This window comes from Carassius gibelio, chromosome B21 (assembly GCF_023724105.1).
Source record: "Carassius gibelio isolate Cgi1373 ecotype wild population from Czech Republic chromosome B21, carGib1.2-hapl.c, whole genome shotgun sequence".
Taxonomy (NCBI): Eukaryota; Metazoa; Chordata; class Actinopteri; order Cypriniformes; family Cyprinidae; genus Carassius; species Carassius gibelio.
Window position 1 is genome coordinate 18,938,569 of NC_068416.1, and position 23,545 is coordinate 18,962,113.

General features: G+C 37.5%; 1 protein-coding gene across 1 annotated transcript; it reads right to left on the reverse strand.

Annotated features, from left to right (window-relative positions):
* Positions 1-1,377: 1,377 nt before the first annotated feature.
* Positions 1,378-22,105, reverse strand: LOC127985537 (transmembrane protein 132D-like). Its single transcript, XM_052587574.1, has 9 exons — positions 21,961-22,105; positions 18,461-19,334; positions 13,630-13,776; positions 10,897-11,071; positions 8,694-8,837; positions 7,196-7,401; positions 4,799-5,069; positions 4,404-4,595; positions 1,378-3,186 (listed from the first exon to the last, which is right to left on the reverse strand). The coding sequence occupies exons 1-9, from the start codon at positions 22,001-22,003 to the stop codon at positions 1,762-1,764; spliced, it is 3,477 nt and encodes a 1,158-aa protein (XP_052443534.1). The 5' UTR covers positions 22,004-22,105; the 3' UTR covers positions 1,378-1,761.
* Between the last annotated feature and the right edge of the window lie 1,440 nt (positions 22,106-23,545).

Here is a 23,545-nt window from a genome sequence, read left to right on the forward strand (position 1 = left end):
TGGAGGTGATCATTGGCTGAGCCTTTGCCATTCTGGTTATTCTTCTATCCATTTTGATGGTTGTCTTCCGTTTTCTTCCACGTCTCTCTGGTTTTGCTCTCCATTTTAAGGCATTGGAGATCATTTTAGCTGAACAGCCTATCATTTTTTGCACCTCTTTATAGGTTTTCCCCTCTCTAATCAACTTTTTAATCAAAGTACGCTGTTCTTCTGAACAATGTCTTGAACGACCCATTTTCCTCAGCTTTCAAATGCATGTTCAACAAGTGTTGGCTTCATCATTAAATAGGGGCCACCTGATTCACACCTGTTTCTTCACAAAATTGATGACCTCAGTGATTGAATGCCACACTGCTATTTTTTTGAACACACCCCTTTCAACTAATTCAACTAATTGCCCAATTGCACAGCCTTAAGAGCGTGCATATCATGAATGCTGGGTCTCATTTGTTTTCTGAGAATCTACTGAACCTACTGGTAACTTGTTTGCCACGTAGCAATAAAAAAATATACGAAAAACCTTGATTATTCTGGTTAGTCACATTGTACTGCTATTATTTTGAACAATACTATATATATATATATATATATATATATATATATATATATATATATATATATATATATATATATATATATATACTGTAATAGTGTATTTTAAACCGTTCACTACTGTGGAAGTAACTTGGGGCTGTTTTGGAGATGAAATCCTCCCTGCAAATCTACAACAGTCCTGAGGTGCAACACATCAGATTATCTGGGCTAGGCCAGCCTACTTCTCCACATGCAACGAAGAGAACGCAATTTGAAGATTTAAAGCAGTGCTCACTCAGAGAGAGAGAGCAATGTTTTTTGAGGCAGAAGGCAATGGCAGTCATTGCATAGCTAGGTTTGGTGGTATCGCAACAAAACAGAGAGGTTTGTTTGCAGCAAAGATTTTCCTTTCACTCGAAGCTGTCACTGATGAGCTGAACCAGAGCACGGGTCAAAGACTAGATAAAGGCTCCTGAACCAGGAAACAATCAGGAGGCATGTGGAGCATTATAATAAGCTGAACTGCTGCAGTGATAAAATGGATGAATACACTTACTAATAACAGAGCCATTATGAATCAGTGTTAACATAAATGGAATGAGATACAATGGGCACAAAACAATGTGTTCACAGTAGGAATGTACACAATCAGACACTTTATTTGATACATTTATTAAAGCAGAAAACCAATAATTAACACTGAAAACTGAAGCTATGATTTGCAATGTACTTACAGTTCATAAGAAGAAATGCGATGTATTATTTAATGTTAACTTTAATATTAAACAAGCTTAATATTATACAACTTCATATTTGTATTAATGGATATATTTTATACCTTTTAATTTTATACATTTAATTTGAATCTTAAATAAATAACATTTATTTGTCTGTTTAAAAACACAAGAGGTTCATTATATACAAGTTTTTTCATATATTATCAGTGATTTTATATATATATATATATATATATATTTGTTGTGATCTATTTCTACAGATTTTAGTAGTAATATTACAAATATACAAAAGCAGGAAAAGTACAAACTTGCAAGTTGAAGAAATATTTGCATCAAACTTTTCAGGCATGCACATAAATGGAAAACAAAGACATTATTGTGTTAAATTGTCCATAAAAACTTGCCTATATAGACTGCGAAATTCAGTTCAATGCAACAATTTATATAACAATAGATCTGTGGCCAATTTACACAGAAACACTTTCCATCATCACACTTCTGACATTGGTGTAGCCACAGGCCATGGACCTTCTGGAAGAAATCCTTTGGATTCTGTGGATTCTGGTGTCTGACCAAATACTTCCACTGGGTTACAGAAATGTACACGGTTGACTCTTTCGGCTTTACCATTTAACCCACCCAGGCTGATACTGGCAGCTTGACAACCTCCAACTGGTTGACTGGCCCAGGTGAAGTTCTGACCGCTCTTCTTGAGAGCAGCCAGATGTTTGATGTCCAGAGTAGTGAAGGTTGTAAACTGCACTTGATTCCTTTTGCTTGTGGGAGAATGAAGAGGTTCGCTGCGAGTGGGCCTTGCCAGCAGTGTGGCAGATCTGACAGCCATTGGAGGCAATGGAGCCATCGGATCACGCCTCGGAGGAAGCGTGTTGGTTCTTCGTCCCAGAGTGGCAGTTCTCTCCTCACCTGCAATGGCTGGGATCTCCCTCGACTGGATTGTCTCTGGCCCTCTGGTGCTTTGCATCTGAATGGCTCTTGGCATCTCCACAGCTGCCTGCATCACCTGCTTGGAGGTAGTCGCAATCGGCACAGCTCTGTTTTGCTCCGCAGCGGTGCCTAGTCGTACCCAGTGGTGCCTGTGCTCAGGCTGACCCTGGCACTGAACCGGAGACTTCTTGCTGCGTGATCTTGCACTGTTGGTGGCACAGTGAAGCAAGACGGCGATAATGACCAAGCAAGAGAGTCCAACCAATGCATAGATGCAGACCTCTATGTCTGTGAACACACTAAACATCTGTATTAAATCGCTCTCCACTAGGGGTGGTTCTCGCTTGGGTTCTTCTGGTGGAAACGGGAAGTTTGATTTCTCAAGCAAGTTTCCATATCCATTCTTTATTGGACTTCCAGGGCCTATAGTAACAAGCGCTCTGTCTGCAACAGGCTTGAGAGTTTTATCCATAGTGTTTATTGACTTAATTGTAGATACGCCACCTCCTATTGCTTCTTGAAGATTGGAATTGGTTGCCGTTTTGATCGTGTTTGTGAAGCTCTCTTGCAGAACGGTGCGTTGAAGTGTGTTCAAAGGGGATGTAAGGATCGATTTGGACACATTGTCTCCTTCCTCATTCTCGCTGGCCCGTTCGATTTCTTTTTTGCCAGTCCCTGCAAACTGTTCATCTGGTGGGAATTTCACCTTCACCATGCCCCCACCCACAGCCAGTTTGCTCTTGCGTTTAGATTTCTGGCAGGCCTCACAGATAGCTAGCTCTGCTCTGAGCAGTAAGCCCTGTCCCTCGGCTTCAGCGACCACAACAAAGACGGACCCTGGGATCTTCCGCACGGATGCTACCCTTGGGTCCAGTGAAGAAATGGTGAGGGAATAACCATTGGGATCGTAAAGATCAAGAGGACTCTGGGAGCCATCGCTGAACTTCAGCCAGCAGCCAACCACTGCTTCCTGTTGTAAAGAGTTATACACATTTACTCAGACATTACATAGAACTATAACAGGCTCATTCAAGTTAAATCATCAAAGCTAGTCACTTGGAAATTATTTTCAGTTAGCATGACAGCTAGAACTGCATCTTGGCGATAGGCTTTAAAAACCAAATACATGGAGCATCATTTATCCAAACGGATCAATATTTATGTTTGTGTTCAAAATTCCATTTGCTTAACCACCAGGCGGCAAAGTGTTGAGTTTGTACCATAACAAGTTGTGGCACAATAACCCAGAGCTGGCTGCCCTATATTCTGGGGTGAAATACATTATGCATTGCCTTAGGAGATCTGCTTGCAAAGCCCATCAAGAGACCAATGAGGCCTCTCGCTGAGTACTAATAGCTTGATATTGATTGGATCATGTTATGCCACTCAGACCTGGCACTGGAACAGGCTGGAACAGAAATTTAGAGCACAGTTGTACTCGTTGTACAACTCTTGTTTCTTAAGCTATATGGTCAGTGCTTCTCATAGATAATGATTAACGGCACCAGAAACTAAAGATTTTTCAGACAACTTGGATGGATGATGCATTTCTTTAGTACTTAACATGAATGTCAATTTAATGTTAATTCAACAATAATTTAGTACCTTTATTTATTAAAAGATTTTACTTTTCTTTTTAAAGCATTACATTTTTTATTTGATTATTTTATTTGATTTAAGTATTAAATCAAATATTATATTTAAAAGTATTCAATTAAAGATACTTAATCAACTTAATGGATGATGTATTTCTTTAGTAGGTAATATGGGTCTCAGTGTAATGTTAATGCAATTTTAATTTAGTACCTTTCATCATTAAAAAATAAAATAAAAATGCAAAACAATGATTAAAAATATTTAATTTATTAAAGACTGAAAGAGCCATTCACGCAGGACACAGTTTTGTGTTGTTGAACTGTTTCTAATTTCAAAACACAATACTGCATGATTCTATAAATTGCTTTGCACAGTACTGTATGCCAGTTCAATGATGTTCAGTGATATGGAAAAAAACAACATTATATTGAAATTTAAGCAACTTGTTCTATTAAATTTAACCACAATTAATGTCATGGATTTGTGGGGGGCTTTTATCTTGTCTCTTATATATGCAGTTATTTTTGGTTCGATTAATTAGCACATAATTCGATTAATTAGACTGACAGCCCATGAAGCAACATAAATTACCTGCTTGGGGTAGTGTATGATCTCCTGTGTGGTTGTCTTGGCAATGATGGCCCTGTTACTTCCTGGGCTGAGCTGCAAGTTCAGGGAAAGGCCAGAGACCAGCTGCACGCCCAGCTCCGTAATACTGACTTTATCATCCAGAACCCGGATCATCCTCTCAGCCAGAACCGAGTTTGACAACGGAGACATCACCTGAACAACAGAAGCCAAGCCCAGCATGGCATCAGTTCTAATTTACTTGTCATACAATTAAAAAAAAACAAGCAATCCATCTATGTGCTGTCTGTATTGTCACTGATATTAACTAAACCTACACTAAACTTTGTTGTCTTAATGAAAAATGAGAATCGTGCAAAGCTGACAGCTGTGGGCGGCTTTGTCATTATCACCATTACCTGCACAGTGGTGACTCCCACAGCCTTGCCTGTCAGCACGGATCCTGCCTGCAGGCGAGCGACGCTCGTATCCCCAACTCTCAGAAAGTAGCGCACCAGCCGCGTCACATCTACCTGCCAATCAGAGCCAAGGAAGTATGCAGGAGACGGGCTGCTTGGATCTGGCGATTCTGCGGTGAAGACCGTAAGCACTCGAATCAAACTGTGCTGATACTGCAGCATGCAGCCTCGGCCCTTCCTCTCATCCTCTTCCTCTGTGTCCCAGCTCACTCTGAGAAATATGTGGAGAGAAGATGAACAACTCTTTTCCTCATTCTATGTTCTGAATTTATATTTTTCTGCTATCTGCTATTTGACTATGCTCAGCAATCTCTCATCTTATAATGAAAGTCTCTGCAATGTCATAAAAAACTGCTGGGATATCTCTGCGGAGCACATTCTCTATTCTAACAAGAAGGCTTTGGAGCGGTTTTAAAGTGGAAAAAGTCTATATGAGGTGAAACATCAAATATAGAAGTTCTGAGCTAGTTAGAGCAAGCAAAAATAAATAAATAAAATGGGAAAAAATAATATTCACAGTGTAATACAAGATTCTAAATTTAAGAACAATTCACAATATAAATAATGCATTAAAACATGATCAAGAACCCGCCAGAAAGTTAATGTTAATAATTAAAACATATTTTAATATTTGTCCAATTTAAGAAAATAAACCACAATCATTTTTTTAGAATAAGATTCATTGTTTATTCATAATCTCTCTCATCTCTACCTTAAAGATAAAGTCTCTGCAATGTAATAAAATACTGATTTGGAGCATTTTTAAAGTGGAAATGGTTCATATGAGGTGGAACACCAAACATACTGTACAAGTTCAGAACTAGTTTGAGGAGCTAAAATAAAGAAAGAAAAATTAGAAGAAAAAAAAAATCTAAATTCGACAACATTAATTGTCCTTTTTCAAAAAACATTTAATAACCAAACCGAAGACAGTTAAATAAATGTTAATAATTAAAAACATCTTTACGTTTGTCAAATTTAAGAAAATAAACCATATGTATTTATTTATAAATATGTATTAATTTGTAAAAACAATACTCATCATATATCTATATTCATATTATTATGGGAAAATCAAAGTAAATCTGCTTCCTAAACAATTCCTGACAATTGAAATACTAATAAATAATATTTATTAACATCTAAAAACTAATTTATTTTTTTTTGACACTCATTAAATTTATTGATATGCAGTAGGTTTAAAGGTATTTGCAGTAAAATATCCAAAAACCACTAAGCTAATGTTATATATTTTGTCCAGCTGATTACTAACAATATCTCTAATGTTTTCAACTACTTGTAAATCATGAGAAAATTCCCATTCTAAACTCTGTCAATGAAGTTAGTTCTTCTTCTTAGTTTTATGGTAGATTGCAACCATGGCTTATCAGGTGCATACTGCCACCTACTGCATCGGAGTATGTAGCATGGATATGAATCTAATGACGTTAGTTACCCTTTGTTAGGGACTTAGGTCTCTGCAGAGCAAAAGTGGGCGTTTATCACCATTTGGGTGTTTTCAAACTGCTGGGTGTTTCTAAATCATGCAATCTAAATGATCCCCCTTACCCAACCCCACCCCTAAACCTGACGTCACTATGACGTCAACCAATCAGGTATCATGGTGTAAAAACACCCTGATCTGGTAACTCCTATTACTTTCCTGCAGAGACCTATACTTGCTTTGTTACTGCCTTTACTGGCGTAGAAACCAAATGACAACAGTGTCGTGGACAACTGCGGAAATAGCTTTGCGACAAACTTCAACTAAAAAGAGATGCCGATCTCGCTTTTGTTTTACTCGACAGGTGAGTTGTTTTGATTTGTATCTTTACAGAAAACGTATGCTATTATAAAGATCAACAAGATAAGTGTTATGGGGCATACACGCCAAACGCGGGGGATTGCATCTCTAGACCCGCGCGAGGACGCGTCTGATACATAGTCTGGTCACGTCTTTGCATTGATTTTGTATGTAATCTACTCGCGTTAAATCCATGATTTATGTTTCCATCTGATTTGATGGCCATCAGCAGTTGGGTAGAAGACAACAAATCCCATCATTTCACGCTCCTTCTTAGCGTCTTCAAACCATGCGGTTGTTATTGTTTTGATAGTGCGCCCTCTAGTGGCAGGTCCTACAACCTGTACCTTTAAATATTGCTCATATAATATTTATCACTGTTCACATAAATATATTTTAAAGTCCAAAATGATATGTACCCACAAGTGCTATATTAATATCAAATGTCTAAATGCTGAGAAAAAGCATCAAAATCTCAAACCATATGAAGCTTGTTGGGCTAGTGTGTCATTGGAAATACCCTTGTCACTTACTTTTTGTTCCCTGTGACAGGAACTCTCCAGGCTTTGATCTGACTGAGCTCTGAATCAGATATCTCCATATGCAAGGGCACTCGAGGCATCCATACGCTCACCTCCAGCTGTGTGCTCAGGTAGCTGTAGGTGAAGTTCACCATCATCCTCACTCTTCCACGTGTCTCCTTGCCATTAACATACACAGAATCACACCTCTCAGACACCTGTGTGTGAAAAGGGCATAGTAGTCTAGTTCATTCATTTTTGCAGGGCAATGTTCCATCCCAACTGTTGCTGTTTGTGAATCGTGCAATATGGTTCCACAGCAAGGCACAAAATCACTTCCTAGATCCTCCACATTCACTGTTTCTCAATGGTGGAATCCAATTCAAAATCCAAAAATCTAGTCTCTACATTTTCACTGATGTCTCATAACACTTAAATCTCTATATATGTATAATTGAACTGTGGTGTGAAATTTTTCATGGATTTGAATATAAATTCTTGCTAAAGAATAAATGTATATTTTAATAAGATTTTTTATGGTAATGCAGACATGAGGGTTAGCGTGGTGTAAGGTAATGAGCCCTGTGTACTGTACATTGTTCTATCTCATTAGGAAAGTCTATGGGCACTGTTGCATCACTGTTTCATTCACCCCCAGTACCTCGAAGACTAATTTATAAACCACAGAGCACATGTTCTGCACTATGTGCCATAAAAACCTTTTCAAGACAAAAAAGAGAGAGACTTGGGCACTTCCTCCTTTATTTTCAATGTAATGTAATTTATTCATGTGGTGGGTCAAGGTGTGCATTTGTAAGAAAGACACCTGACAGCACCTAGGTTTGTGTGCAGTAGTATTTACCACTGAATAAGTTAGTGAGTCCCTCCGTTTATGTTTTAAGGTTTAACCTGGAAAAGACAAGCTCAGGAGGGCACTATATACTGTGTATATTTTGTGTATAATTTACTTTATATTTATATATAATTATTTCCTACTGAGAGCAGGAAATTTAGTTAAAATATCCTATTCAGAAAATGTCATTGTTGATAATTCTGCATATTGTTGGGCCTATGCAGCTTATAGTAATGTGCATAAATTAATTTGATTATAAGCACATTTTTTATTACTGTGTCTGATATAAGATTTTGGTCCTGAGGCAAATCCAGTTCAGAAGCACTGCCCCAGAGAAAAATCCAGTAATAACAAAGAGCTCAAGCTCTTCATAATACACAGGGAGAAAAAAAAGACAGGTGAGCTTTGGGTAAAACACACAAGTTCAATGAGGGCTAGTGAGTCAACGTCAGTCTCCCTCCTCTGTTTTTCTCTTTTTAGGTGAGGGGTTAGGAAGTGGTGGTCATCTAAACCGAATTCCCTGACCCCTCTCTCCTGTGCTCTTCCAGTTCTGATAGACAAGTCATTCAGAAGCAGAGGAAGGCTGCTAATAGGAAGCACACAATGTGTGAGACAGCTGAAGCTGTCAAAAGTGGCTTTGACCTTGACATGCATTACCTTCAGGACATCCTGGTCTGAAGACTTGCAGCGAGACGAGTTAGTGATGTCTGTGATGGAGCCATCAGCCTCAACTCCCAAAACTTTCACAGGCACAGAAACCCTCTTACCAGTCAGCACGGCTGTGTTGAGGAGCTCCGTATCCTGGAAAAAAGCACAACAAACACCATTAATTTAGCACTAAACATGTGCAAAACTACATTTTCAAAATTGACATGCCCAGACAAAAGGATAAACGTTTCAAATTTAAATGTATTCTACACTTCTTTTGCATATTCCCCTGAATTTAACCAAGATAGTGTGATCTAGCTGGCTAACATATATGATGTTTAAGAATATGACTCAACGTATCTATAAGAATCTGATAAAAAAAATACATATCAGTCAGTAATGTTTAAAATAATTTGTGATCCTGGACCACAGAACCAGTCATAGGTGGCAAAAGTATATTTGTAGCAATAGCCAACAATACATTGTATGGGTCAAAATTTATATATATATATATATATATAATTATGCCAAAAATCATGAAGATATTTTTAACTTTCCTACAATAAATATATTAAACTTCCATTTTAGATTAGTAATATGCATTGCTAAAAACTTCATTTGGAAAACTGTAAAGGTGTTTTTCTCAATATTTAATTTTATTTGCAAAATAGCTGTATCACTGCCGAATATGGTCCTATCCTAACAAATCATACATGGTGAAAGCTTATTAATTTTTTTTTTTTTTTTATTTATACATTTTTTTTTTTTTTTTTACAAATTTCACCTTAATGATTGGTTTTGTGGTCCAGGGTCACATATGCAAGTGTTTTCCAACAAAAGTGTTTATGACAAATTTATGAACAAAATTTTGTAAAGAAAACAACATGTATTGAAACCCTTAATATTTCTAGCAAATACTTTGCTAAATATTTTGCCAAACACAAAATAGAATCCTTTTTTGTTGGGGCCAAGAAATATTTTGGCAGGGTAGAACAGTGGGAACTACTGGCCCAACCAGACAGCAAAAACAATCCTTGTTGATTTCTCAATAGAACAGCCAAAAACTTTAAAGGAGATGAATTTAAAGTGAATTCTGAGCGTTTTACTGTGCAAACAAATTGCACACTAATTAAAGTATCCACACTAAATATATCAATTGAAAAATTTTAAAAACTGAAATAAACAATTCTACCACACCAATACATCTCACTGTCCCATCCATAATTAGCACAGAGGTATGTATATATGGAAGAAACATGCACTGTAAACAAAGCAGGCTAATACTTAGAACAAGCTGCTATGAAGGATCTCAGTTTGGTGGAGAGTTAAAGCTTAAACAGGTCAAAAATGTCAAGGCAACAATAGTGGATCAGCCTCTCTCTGTCTGAGTTTAATACCCTAATGATTATCTTACAGTGTGCCGCTGTGATGACGAACACACTAGGATGATTAGGTTTGAGCGTAGATTTAACTTCTAGATCCAACAGATGTCCACGAGCATCCTCCAAATGCAATCCAACAGATGCTGACTCTGATTTGAAAAGTTACTGGCAAAATCCCACACTCTTATACCGGTGTTATTTCAGGGACAGGGTCATGCTGTGAAATAGACTGTTCCAGTAAACAAAGCTGGCAGCTAGCTTATAATGGACGCTTGATATCAATGAATTGTCACAATCTCTTTTTGCTTCATTTGTCTTAAACAGTTACATGATAAAAAGCACTATTATTATATTTTAATGGCTGCCGGTGAACTTGTACTAAAGGGATGCATGTGGATGGCTTTGGGAATTAAGTGGGAGTCCTCATAAAATGTATGTCAGGGCCAATTCTTCATTGGTTTGACCAATAGTAGAGGATGGTAGGAAGAGATCAAAGGGCGAAAGAAGTGGCACTGCGCCTCGGGACAATTAACACACATATACACACTCACAAAAACACACAGACAGAACAAAGACATAAATCATGTATAAGGGCTGTCAATGCTTTATAGTCAAAGGATTTTACACATGACAAATACTTGTCACACCAATGTGATTTCATTTTGAAATGTCCATGCTTCACAGACGCCCTTATAAAATGTGACCTCACAAAAACGTACAAAAGTTGAAGGGATCGTTCTTTGAATTGAACTTTAGACTGAAAAAGAATAGTTCCATGTGATCATAACACAAAGGAAAATTGCTCGAAAGTAAAAACAAACATCCCCCACCGTGATCAGTGGTGCTATTCCCACATAGTCTCTCTGAATGGTGTAAATCCTCATGGTTCCTTCATCCCGGATCATGTTTCCAGGCAGCTCTAGTCGCCACGTGATCATCTGGCTCTCTAACTGATCACTCTGCTCCTCCGTCTCAAAGTCCATCTGCAAGACCTCCAGCAGACCTCTGTAAATACAACATCAGGACACAGTAGCATCCCAATCTCTGCAACAAGTGACTTCATTTTCCGGGTCAAAAGAGACATACAGAGTCAAAGAGGACAGTGTGGAATCCTAATAATGAAGCAGCCATCAGGAGAGATGGAGCTTCTCATCCACTTCAGTAGCATTAAAACACTCTGCATTCTAATGAGCATATCAGGTTCATTGCAGGAACATGATTCAGCTCACACCGGGCCTTTCAGCTGGAACATGCTTTGATAAAGTGCTTTTATATAACTCACAGAAATCAAACTTTTATACAGCTTCTTACGGTTCATGCGTTTGTATACAGCATGCTGAAGCGCTCACGTAAAAGGAAGCTTTGAAAGCATCAGAAAAGTTAGTATCTGTGATCTAGAAAAAGCTTTTCCGGAGTGGACAGATCCTTTGAGATTTGATCCAAAATTCTGTAGATCTTTATACTATATTGTCTTAAATGATGCAATCTGATTTTTGCTTTCAAGACCACTGTTAAAGGATAAGGGGTTAAAGGTCATTAGAGTCATAACCCATCATCACTATATTGTGTTAAGTGCTTCTCAGCACAGCGTTAACCTCGCGATTCGGCTCTTCACTGGTTAATGTGGAGATCTCTGCTCTAATCTTGTGGAACGTGCTGGTCTTTAAGCTGGTCTAACACACTGATGCACTGAGGATGATTAAAGATAAGTGGGTCGTCGCTGTAAAACAAGGAAAGAAGGGAGCGGAGAGAAGTACTGAGGAAGATACTGGTGCTACTGACAGCTCCTGTTGTTGAGCTACTATAGGTTGAAAAATTCAATTCAGCGTAAAAGACAGTATAATCAATGTCTTAACATGATTCAGTGAACAAGTGAATTAACTCGATCCTGCACTGATTTCCTGTTGTGAAGAAGTAAGGGCTTGTCCTTTTATAAAATAGCCAGTGGCCTTTAGTTTACATCTCAGCTATGATATGCTAGTTGCTAATGCTAGCCAGAGACAGGTAGTATTATGTGGTTTCTCATATTTAACAGTTTGGTGCGATCAAATACTCTTAAATATGCAAGTGCAATACGGGTCATCAATCATTTTACTTCATCATTACTTAAAAGTGTGGGCTCAGTAAGATTTTTTTTAAAGAAATTCATTCAGCCCAGATACATTAATTTCATTAAAAGAGACAGTAAAGACAATTATTTTTTTTTTTTTATTATTTCTATTTGTCAAAGAATCCTGAAAAAAAGTATTGTGGTTTCCAAAAAATGCTATGCTATTTTTAACACTGACAATAATAAATGTTTCTTAATAATAAGAATAGAATATTAAGAAATGTTTCACAAAACCAGCATTTTATAATGCATTCTGAAAGATCAAGTGACACTGAAGACTGAAGTAATGGCTGCTAAAATTTAATTTAATTACAGCTATTTTAAATTGCAATATTACTGTTTTCACTGTATTTTGACCAAATAATTGCCATGGCATGAATAAGTGTTATAAAAAAATAAAAAAAAAGATCAGCCTCAAACTTTTGAAAAGCATACAGTATCTGCTTTTTTAATTAATTTGCCAATGTGTACAAGTACACTAGATGACTTCAGAGTTAAAATACATGGAACAAAAGCCACAAAACGAAAAATTTAATGTAACAATCTAATTAATTAATTAATCATTATTATTTCTGCTCTCTGTGAATCTAAAGTCATCGATACTAAACAGTATGTTACAAGCTGCTAGAACTATAAAATATACAGTACATTCTATATTATAGTACAGTACATGTTACATGCTATACTCTGCAATAATAATGAGAAGCCATTGCCATGGACACTGATCAAGAGCCGATGAGACCAAAAGAAATATGACTCCCAGATGGAGGCTCTTTTTAACAAGATGCTCACAGTTTTCGAGACGCATTTGAATTGAATCCAAAAACACTCAAAACTCTTTATATGAAAACCAAGCCAATGGCTCCCCAGCTTAGATGCACATAGGTAATATAAACTCAGAGCTCATTCTTCTTAATAACAGCGGAGGAGTTTTATGTTTTCTCTGGATGCACGCAGCCGAGGTGATGGAAAGATATCACATTTTTATGGTTATTTTCAGTTGCTTTCCACATGAACACCTAAAATTATAGAATTGATTTGTGCCATTAATCATGAAATCGCAAAGTGGCGAGTTTTTCTCTGAAGCTGCTTTCTGTTGCTTTCTCTGAAGTAAGTGTCTGTACAGGGTAAATGTGGTTAACCTGCACCGTTTTAACCAGTAAAAGATGGTCTTTCATTTTCATTCAAAATACCATCCTGCAAAAGGCGAACAGGTTGTCTGAACATCTGTTAGTACCTGAACAATGGGTGGGGGGGGGATTGGGAGGTTGTTTTTCTCTTTCAAAAAATTATTTTGCAATCTGTCACTTAATTCTCATAGTTTCAGAGGAAACCGATCACATCTGGTGATGTTCAAGGGCAGAAAAAGCTTTTTAGCAATGAAATGTGAACTAGGGAGAGTCTGCGGTTCAGTGGTCTCTAAGAACAGTGAGATGATGCAGCGAAAGCTTGCCTTTTGCTGGTAAATGTGCTTTTCTTCTGGCAGGTCACAGAGATGGTTTGGGCATCACTTCCTCTCCCAGGTTCCAGAGTGATGTCCCATAGGTTCGCGTCACTGGGTCTGGCTGTGCTGAATGACATGCCTTTTCTTGATGTGGCTCTGTGAGAAGGAACAAACAAACAGACAGATGACATCAAGTGGAAAGGTCTAAGCCTCAGGCGGACGCCTACAGTCTGCTGACTGACCGCCTGAAGCATACTGCACACAAACATGACAACACCTGGCTGAAACGGACAGCTGCGATCTTATCTTCTCTGTGTTAATATTTTTTTTTAATGTAATTTTCAGCAGCCATTACTGCAGTCTTCAGTATCAAACGATCATTTAGAAATCATTCTAATATGCTGATTTGGTGTTCGAGAAATATTCTTATGCATTCTTATCATTATCAATGTTCAAAACCTTTTTTTTTTTTTTTTTTTTTTTTGAATTCTTTAACGATAGCATTTGAACAGTAACAGCAATCATTTGAAAGACAAATCTCTTGTAACATTTTAAATGTCTTCAATAAATACCACTTTTGATCAATTGAATGCATCATTGCTGAACTTAATTGAACTAAAGGACAAAATAACTCAATTTGGTTTGTAATATTTTAAAGATTTGATGTCCAAATTAGCACATAATATCAACATCCACAAGAAGAACTGTATATTTGGCTTCACTTTTTGAATTACAGTATAATTATGAAGCAACTTAATACTTTTGGATGGACTGAAATTCTGATTACAAAGTCTACGCAGTCGCACATGAACAAAAGTTATGCCCACACTGGTTTATTATCTGCCCTGAAACTCTGACTGGTTGCTTCTCATACATCACAAACAAAACTTTGCTCTAAGTGGGTGTTTTTGGACCAGAATATATAACTGTACAAACTGGACTAGACTTACTGTAATGATCATAGTCAAAAGGAAACAGATGGAAATTACACTAATCACAGGCTGATTGATATGTACAATTTTAAGCTAAGTATTTACTGTGTGCCTGCCTCTGGGCAATACTGAACATGCTAACACAGTAAAAATCCATGTATGATACAATGAACATGTCCAGTACTAACTGAATGTTTGCTAGAGGACATGTGTGTTAAAGACGCTGACCTGCACATCGAAAGGTTGAGGTGGAAAACGTTCCAAATCAACAAACCCATCTGAAGCCCATCTGTGCTGACATCCCTTTCCATTCAACCTGACTCGTGGGCCACATTTATAAAAAATAATAAATAAATACAACAAACTCGCTAATGGCAGAAGGAGGAGATGTAATTGACAGCTTTTAAATCCTGTTCGTATGACCTGCTAACCATGGGTTGAGGTCAGTCGGCATGGCTCTCAATTCCCTGTTTCACTGGCCAGTTTTAAATCTTGGCTCAATCTCTATTGCAGAAAGAGCGATTGGACATCTAATATTGTTGTATTTATCAAGGGTGTAGAGCGAGCATGCCGCACTGGAGAATTTAATCTCTCGGTCTCCTTCGGCTTAGGCCAACATAACCACATGTCCACCATTCAGTTTAAAGACAGAGCCAAATGCTTCTTTTCTCCTCTTTTTTTTTTTTCTCCCTCCAGTATCTCTCGGCTTTATCCAGCAGCAGCCAGACAGTTTGCCGGTCCCTCCTCTCCACTGATGGGACTTAGAGACCGTGGAATCTTGCCACGTGAGAATCTCCCAGACATGTGCTGGAGTCAGGCGTCTTGGGAAACATGGCCAGAGAGGAAACAGGTCACGGTGGAAGAAGTAGAATGAGCGCGGCTGACAGCATTGTGACACACTGCATTATCTTTCCGCAACCGCTCATCCATCTTTTTTTTCTTCTCTGTTCCACGCCACAGACTGCAATTCTGCCTCAAAAACAACTGATTTTCATGCAGTGTGCACAATGAGCCTGTGTATTAAATGACACATGCAGATGTGCATTTTAATGATTATTTCCCAGAATGTATGATGCGATAAACACACACGTGAGGGGCTTATATCTGGTATTGAAAAGAAATGGTATCAGTTTATGTCACATGTAGATCTCAGGGATCGCGTCTGTCTATCAACCCCTGGGACTCGAGGGAGAGGGATCGGAGTCTGTCTTGACCCATTTTGTATCGTCATCATCTTCAGAGCAGAGACAGATGACGCCCTCAGTCTGATAATCCGAACATTTTTAATTCCAGTGAAATGAAGAGAAACAATGAAAGCGTGAGAGGAAAATAAGAGACAGAAAAAAAGAAATTGCAACACAGAGAAAGACAGAGAGGGAGCGTGTGAGTGTGTTCTGTTTTGGTCTGCCAGGGGAAGAAACACTGTATGCATGAGTGGCAAAAGAATTCAGTCAAATCTATAATGAGGATCTTGATGGAATAAATCTCTGCCGCAAAATCAAAGACGGGCGAATATTGATGTGGGTCTGCGTGGTGCTGTCTGCAGGATGAAGTAAAGAAAATAGAACAGAATAGAATAGAATTCATAACATTAATAAGTAGTATAATATATGAAATATTAATTCTAATATTAGCAAATTAATAGTTTGTGTCTATTCAAATATATGAATAACACAAAACATTTCTATCTACATACATGTACATTAATGATCTGTTCACCAGTAGAATACAACCATTTAATATTATTCATTAATTACAAAAAATATATAATACAAATATTTTATAATGCTTAACAAATTATAGTTTGTCCAAATATATCAATAAAAAATGTTTTAATCATAATATTATGATTAAACGTACATTATAAATCTGTGAAGGAGCAGAATAGAACAACATCATAATTGTCATATATCTATAATATCTTAATAAAAAATTATCTAATAACAAAAGAACCATTTCCCGGTAACGTGCATTATAAATTAATGTTATATAATAATTATTAGTTAATGCTTGGATAGTTTTCTATTCCAATATATGAAAGAAACATTTCTAGCTATATAGATTTATTAATCTGTTAAGAAGAACATTAAAAAGGACCACTTCAATACATTCTTTACATACTAGTAACACACACACACACACTTACATATGTATATGAATTCTGCGTGGTATATAATAATAGTGAACAAGTTATTTTCATATTTGATTTACATTATTTATTTACATTTGTCATGTCTAGTGGGTGTGTGAACTAGTCTATATAGTCCAGGCAGCCTTCAGCTGAAATAACTTTCTGGTGAAAAGAGAGCAGTTCTCTGAAGGGTTAAAGACTTCACTAATTTTCAATCAGTGTGTGGATTATCTATCATAACCTCAGGGGTCTGGACTCAATCTTGGAGAGAGTAGTGAAGTGGGGCAGAGATTTTTCCCTGGATAAAATCAATCTCTTTGGGATACCAGCCTTCACCTCACTTTACTGCTAACACTGAAAGCGATTGTCCATTTGAGCCGGGGCTGGGGGTAAAGTAAACCCTATCAGAGCCAAGTGAAGGGCAGCATGGATATTGAAGGCTGGTATATGGGGCTCAGCTGCCGGTCAAATGTATATCTCAGATCATAAACCGGGTTCCTCAACTTCCCAAAATAATCAGCACAAGTCAAAGTCTCAACTCAGTCTATCCATATTGTGAGGAACAGAAAGGAAAGGAACAGACAAGAATCAAAAAAAGTTAACAAATAAATAAATTATCCCCACTCTAAATAGCATCTAAATTAAACTTCTTTAGGATTTTGACTATTGGCTTAAATATGGGTCAGAAAAAAACTTACCTCATCTGTCCTTATGGACCCCCCCCCCCCCCCCCAGTTTAATTTTGCCTTCAAAACAACCCCAAACAAACTTCTAAGAAAAAGAACATGCCTATAAATCCACTTTCAGTAATTTATGTGTTCCTTCTCCATTGCTGTAGGTTGAGACTTTAAAAAAACAGATTGCACTGTGTGTTTTTCTACTACGGAGCTCTTGCTGTAATATGTTCACTTCTGCCCAAAGGACTCAAGTAGTTATTAGGTATTTGTTTTCTTGCTCCATTAAGTTGATGCATTATTTATGCGGAGAGAAGCCACACAAACAATGCAATGTTAAGAAATGAATGCTGCCAAATAATTTTCCCATTATTTTTCCAATTATGGAAGAGTGCCTTTGAAACTCCTCCAGTTGGAAAAGTGAATTGAGCCGGCACAACGTTATTACATTCCGGTAATCTGTATAGTGAGTGGGACCGTTACATTCTCTCGGCTATGAAGTGGCATGACTGTAGTGTCGGGTACTTGTTAAATTTGCACTAAGCTTCTTGAGCGTTTGACACATCTGTTGGCTCCATGCCACACTTCTATTCCAAATGGGACGCTGTTATCTCAATCCCCAACGCACCTCCTCTTCATCTTATTTTGGCCTGACCAAAAGTCTCTTCCAGGAAAACAGTTGACATTTGTTGTGCCTTCTGAGAAAACCATATAATCCTGAACAGAGTAAATCCAATTTCTCAGCACTGCATTATTATGTGTACAGATTTTTTGCAGACTTCCAGATTGCAGCATGTGAAATGATTATAGCTCCGAAAGCCAGGATAGATCTACCAGACGCTTGTTTATGCCTTATTTTGTAGCAATCTTATTTACTTTAAAATGCATCCACTCTCATTAAAGGGATAGTTCTCCCAAAAGTGAAAATGTTGTTTTGGACCCCACTGACTTCTACTGTAGGGCCAAACACAGTTTTTCAGAATTATATTCTTTCGTGTTCAAAACAAAGGAAGTCAAATAAGTTTGGAACAACATGAAGGTGACTAAATTATTTTTAGGTAACTATCCCTTGAAGCAAATAAGAAACCATGAAATCAACCTACCTGAGTATAAAATGTTCAACTGGCGATGTGCTTGATAGGAACACATAGAAAGTGGCAGTGTCTGTGGTCTTCAGTGGTTTCGAAGACATCTGGATGATGACGGCTCCTCCGAGGCGCAATCGCATAAACGTGGGGTTTCCAGGAGGGGATCGCAGGAGGTTTACAGTACCAATCCTCTTCATAGAGGTTCCATAGATCTGCCGTCCCAGGTCGCCATGCTGTGGACCCCTTCTTATCTTGCTCTCTTGCGGGACACACTGACCACTGGGACTGGGTCTGATCTGGTAGTAAAGTTCAGCAACATTTCCTCTTTGATCGCCTCTCTGCTCCCCGCTTGACCTGCCACCTGCAGGGTTGAACCAGGCTGGCTCAGGCTTCAGGTGCACCAAGCAGAAGCCACCATCTGCCGAGATAAAGCAGCTGTCCCTGACCTCCATTGATTCCCAGAACGCGTATGCCGTGACACAAAGGTACCCTCCTTCGTTCTGTCCTGGGATGTTTTGCATTAGACCCTCGCTCATATCATCCCTATTACCGGTTGCGTAAAACAACACATAGAGGGCAGGTGTAGAAGAACGTACTTGACGTGCAAGTATAAACGATCGGATCCTGGGGCCAGTGTGGATCATATGCAGTGGTATAGACTGCTCCAAAGACATCGGACCATAGCTGACATTGATGGCTGGCTGCCCAGTGAGTCCAGTGAGGACGAAAGGCTGCCTTTGTGCCCGCAGGCTGGAGTTGTCCATTACGTCCGGCCTGGTGTCTCTAAGGAGGAGGTAGTCTGCATTGATAATTTGATAGTTCACACTTGGAAGAACAGCGATAGGGGACAGGGATCTTGGGTCATCTGACAACTCCACAACCTTCATTCCTTGAGGATAAAACAGATCAAATAAGATTAAGCATAATAGAGCATAAGTATGAGGCATAGTATTAATGCAATTTCCAGTAAAGGTTGTACACGTCACATTACCCTACTGGCCCTTATTGTGCATTTTTAACATTAGTGGTTTTCAACTGGTTTTGTATAAGGGACATCAAGTAGTGACCCCACACCATTTAAATGGAATTTCAATGATTTTATGCTCTTTGCAACCAAAAATGTGCTGCACAAAAACATTGGGGTATAAAGAAGTTTGTATATTCTTATAACTTGACTAGTTTTCTTAATGGGTTTGGAGGGTTTGAAAGCATATCACACAACCTGCCTATGTTGGCATGCACCTATTTAAATGAGCTTGAAATAGGTGAAGGAAAAAAAAACTTTAATTGGATACATCTTTTAGAGACAAAATACATATAAGGATATTTTCTCCACTAATTTAAAAACACATCTATTTTACTATCCTAATTACACATTATTAAATGGTTAGCTGCATTTTATTATTTGCATTTTATTCCTGTCTCCAACTCCAATGCATTTTTGAATCACAGCCCACTAGTTGTGAATGACTGTTCTATAGGAATCTGTACTAATAAAACCTTTCATTCAAAAACACTGTAAAGGCAAGGTTATTTTCACAGAACATTATGCTTGGTAAATATGCTATCAAAACTGTTTTGTATGTTCTAGACAGCTATACCTCAGTGCTCTTGCTATTTCTACATTGCAGAGTATTTCAGAGAAGTCATTTGCTAGATGGCGTTCCTTCCTCATTCAAAGTCAGAGTAAAAAAAAAAAGAAAAAAGATTGGTCTAAACCTGTCAGCAAAAACCCATCATTCTGTTGCCGTTTGAAACCCTCCCCAATGTGCTAGTCTATAATCTTTTCAGAAAACATTTCCATAGATGTCAAGCACACAGAATCTTTTTTCTACTTCAATAGCACAAAACACAACATTTCCCCTCTTGGTGCTGGATGATTTGGAATAAAGCAACGCAGGGGGAGGCAAAAATAGTCAACATCACTCTGATCAGGTGTACTGTGTGTCCGGACAAGCAGCTTGTCAAATCACTCATCTGGGAGAGATGCTTTAACCTTTACCTTCTGACAGGCTGCAAGGGCTACATTGCCTTCTGATTGCTAAAGTGCAGCATTGAAAAGCTGAAGGTTGATCTTGACATGCTGTGCGTTTTTGGAGAAGTTTGTCAAATGCCAGTCCATGTGTCATGCTGTTACGTGAATGTGATTGCTATTCCTAAAGAAAAAAATCCTTCAAGTAAGGCAACTTGATTATATTTGTTTATATTTGAGTATACATTTTACTTAAATAATGCACATATTGTGTTTGCATTATATAGGGTATCCCACTATACTAGCGCATAGGTTCAAACAAAGAATGCTTTTTTTCACACTACATTTTCTTTTAATCTAAAATGAGCTGAGTCAAACCTATCTGTCAGATTATACAAATAGTATAGATTATACACAACTCCCTGGACAACAACGTTTAAAAGTGCATGCAAATAAGGTTAAGGCAGTGAGTCCACAACAAGACATTTTAAGCATTATAAACCTGTATAGTTCTTAAAGAAGATTATTGGGAGGAAAAAATATCATTATAGTCCTAAAGAACATTGTATGGATTAATAGACAACCCTCACTTCTGTCCGTTTTAAAATTGATCTTCATTTATGTTTTATGTATACTTAGTAAAACTAATTCACAGAAAAATCCAGTCAAAATAAATATTTTTAAACTGTTACTTTTTATGTTTGAGCATACAGTTGGAGTCTAATAAAGAATATATTTGCATCTCAGACTAGTAATGTCATGTGTGAAAGTGATGTTTCAAAGTAGGTTAATGGCTGAGCCCAAGGGTAAAAAATGGACTACTGTCTGTGCAGTGTCTAAGAATATTAGGCCAAACGTGACTGAGTTTAAACAGCTCAAACTAGGACTGAGCCTCTGCACTGATGACAAGCCTATTTGTCAGACTCTCTCATTTTTTAATTGCTGCTTTTGGCATTAATAAAAAATCCACCGCAAACCATTTCCAAATTAGGGAGCTTTCCAAGTATGGTTTCATTCAATGTGAATCAAGACGATTCCTCTCAGTTTCACAAAACAACTGTGATAAAGTTTTAATTCCACATTTAAATAATCAACTTTAAGTAACAACTAAGCAGCTATTTGCATTCTGCAAGTACTTATAAGCTAATTGTAATTAAATCTATAGTTACTTTGTATGCAAAGCAATCTTAATAGCCATATGAATCCAAAGAAACATTTATATTGATGTTTGCGTAAGTGCACAATCACATGCAAAAGTCACTTCCAATAAAGTTCACAACTCAGGTAACAATTTAAATATGCAAATAACTGATATTAATGCTAACATTTTTATAGGTTTTTCAGCTAATACACTCATAAAGTAGATTCTGAAATCATTCATGATAATTGAGAAGACATGACTATTTGTGCAATAAAGTGCAATAAAGTCCATCTCTACCCAGATATTCTGATGCAATATATTATTAAAATATAAAGAATTGATATTAAATTATATAAAAATATCCAACAGCAGGAAATGACGGATATGAGAGTAACGTCTTACCTTCAGTACAGGATAGGCACAACGCTATAACAGTCAGCAACATTGTGCTCGTTTGTACAGACAAGCCCAAACTGGAGTCTAAATTACTCAATTCCTCTAATGCATTCCTTAAATAAAAAAAATAAAAAACGGCAAAAATAAAGTAATAAATGGTGCGCTCACATGACATTAAAAGTAAAATCAGTTGTCATGGCAGACAACGGATTCAAACTTGATCATTTATGAGTAGCAAAATACACAAACTAAAAACATAAAATAAAATAATACATACATGTAAAAGTTCAAACTAAGCGCTGACACGATTCACGTGCTGCTGTTTCTGGACCTCACGTTCATCTGAGTCTGAACGATTAGATGTCACAAGCGTAAACTAATCCTCAGCAAATGAAATACATGTGCGCTTTATGTTGTCCTGAAGCCCCTCAGTCTTGCCTGTCACACTGTCATGTGGACAGACAACCAGCAATACCAGTGATAAAAAAGATGGTAATGATATGTGTACATCTTAAAAGATGACCCTTGAACGAGCGTCAGACGATTTCAACCAACTAACAGTCTGCCATTGTGAACTTATGAAACACGTGCAGGAATAAAAGTAAAAAAAATAAATAAATAAAAATAAATTCATGGTAATAATATGGTTGTGTAAATGTAAAAGATCCAAGTATAAAATCTGAGGTATAAGACCAAAATATTTAAATAGTATTTTATTACTTTGTGTTCAACTAGGCTATAGTTAAATGTATATTATGTAGCTTACAAATAGTTCAGTGGCTTAAGAGTGCTGCGGTGAGGCGCGCAAGCGTCCCCTGTTGACAGACAAACTGTCCTCAGCAAAAGCAAATTTGTTATACTTGAATTTGTCTGGAAATAACACAAAAATGGACATTTTACAAAAAAGACAGGCCAGCGTGACATAAAAAAAACTGACAGTTCTCTTTGAGTTGTTCATCAAAATAAAGGATAAGTGCTCTTTTGCAAAATGTGGTGATGAGGCTCATAATTTTTACTCCAGTGAAAGTACATTTATATAGCCTAGGTTGTGGACACATACCTTAAGTTTAAACATTTCCATTGTTTCTCCTTGAGTTAAAAATACAGTTAACATGCTTTTGCAGTGACAGGGCATTTTACACACTACATGAGCAATCCTGGCTGGCATTAAACAGCCCAGCCTTGCCAATTTGTCTCGTTAGTCATGATGACTCATGACATTCTCTTTATTACTGCGACTTCCTGCTTTATAAGGTACTATTTTGGTTATTTTAAATATATACCCTATACATACACCCATGCTATACACGCTGTAAAGGGACTTGGACTGTAGACCACAAAAGTATTGCCTATTAAAGGGGTCATATGATGCTGCTAAAAGGAACATTATTTGGTGTAATGAAATATGTTTATGCAGGTTCAAAAAACACATTATTTTCCCCATACTGTACATTATTGTTTCTCCTCTCCTCTTCTCAAACACATCGATTTTTACAAAGCTCATCGTCTGTAAAGCTAGGTGTGCTCTGATTGGCCAGCTATCCAGTGGGTTGTGATTGGCTGAATATCTCAAGTGTGTGACGGAAATGTT

What these genes read in the sequence shown, in the direction of transcription:
- LOC127985537 (XM_052587574.1), bottom strand. Translation starts at nt 22,003, where the DNA reads ATGTTGCTGACTGTTATAGCGTTGTGCCTATCCTGTACTGAAG. An exon ending in CCTGTCACAGGGAACAAAAA is followed by an intron (nt 5,070 to 7,195) that starts GTAAGTGACAAG and finishes CATATTTCTCAG; the next exon opens with AGTGAGCTGGGACACAGAGG. An exon ending in TGGGAGTCACCACTGTGCAG is followed by an intron (nt 4,596 to 4,798) that starts GTAATGGTGATA and finishes TCTGTTGTTCAG; the next exon opens with GTGATGTCTCCGTTGTCAAA.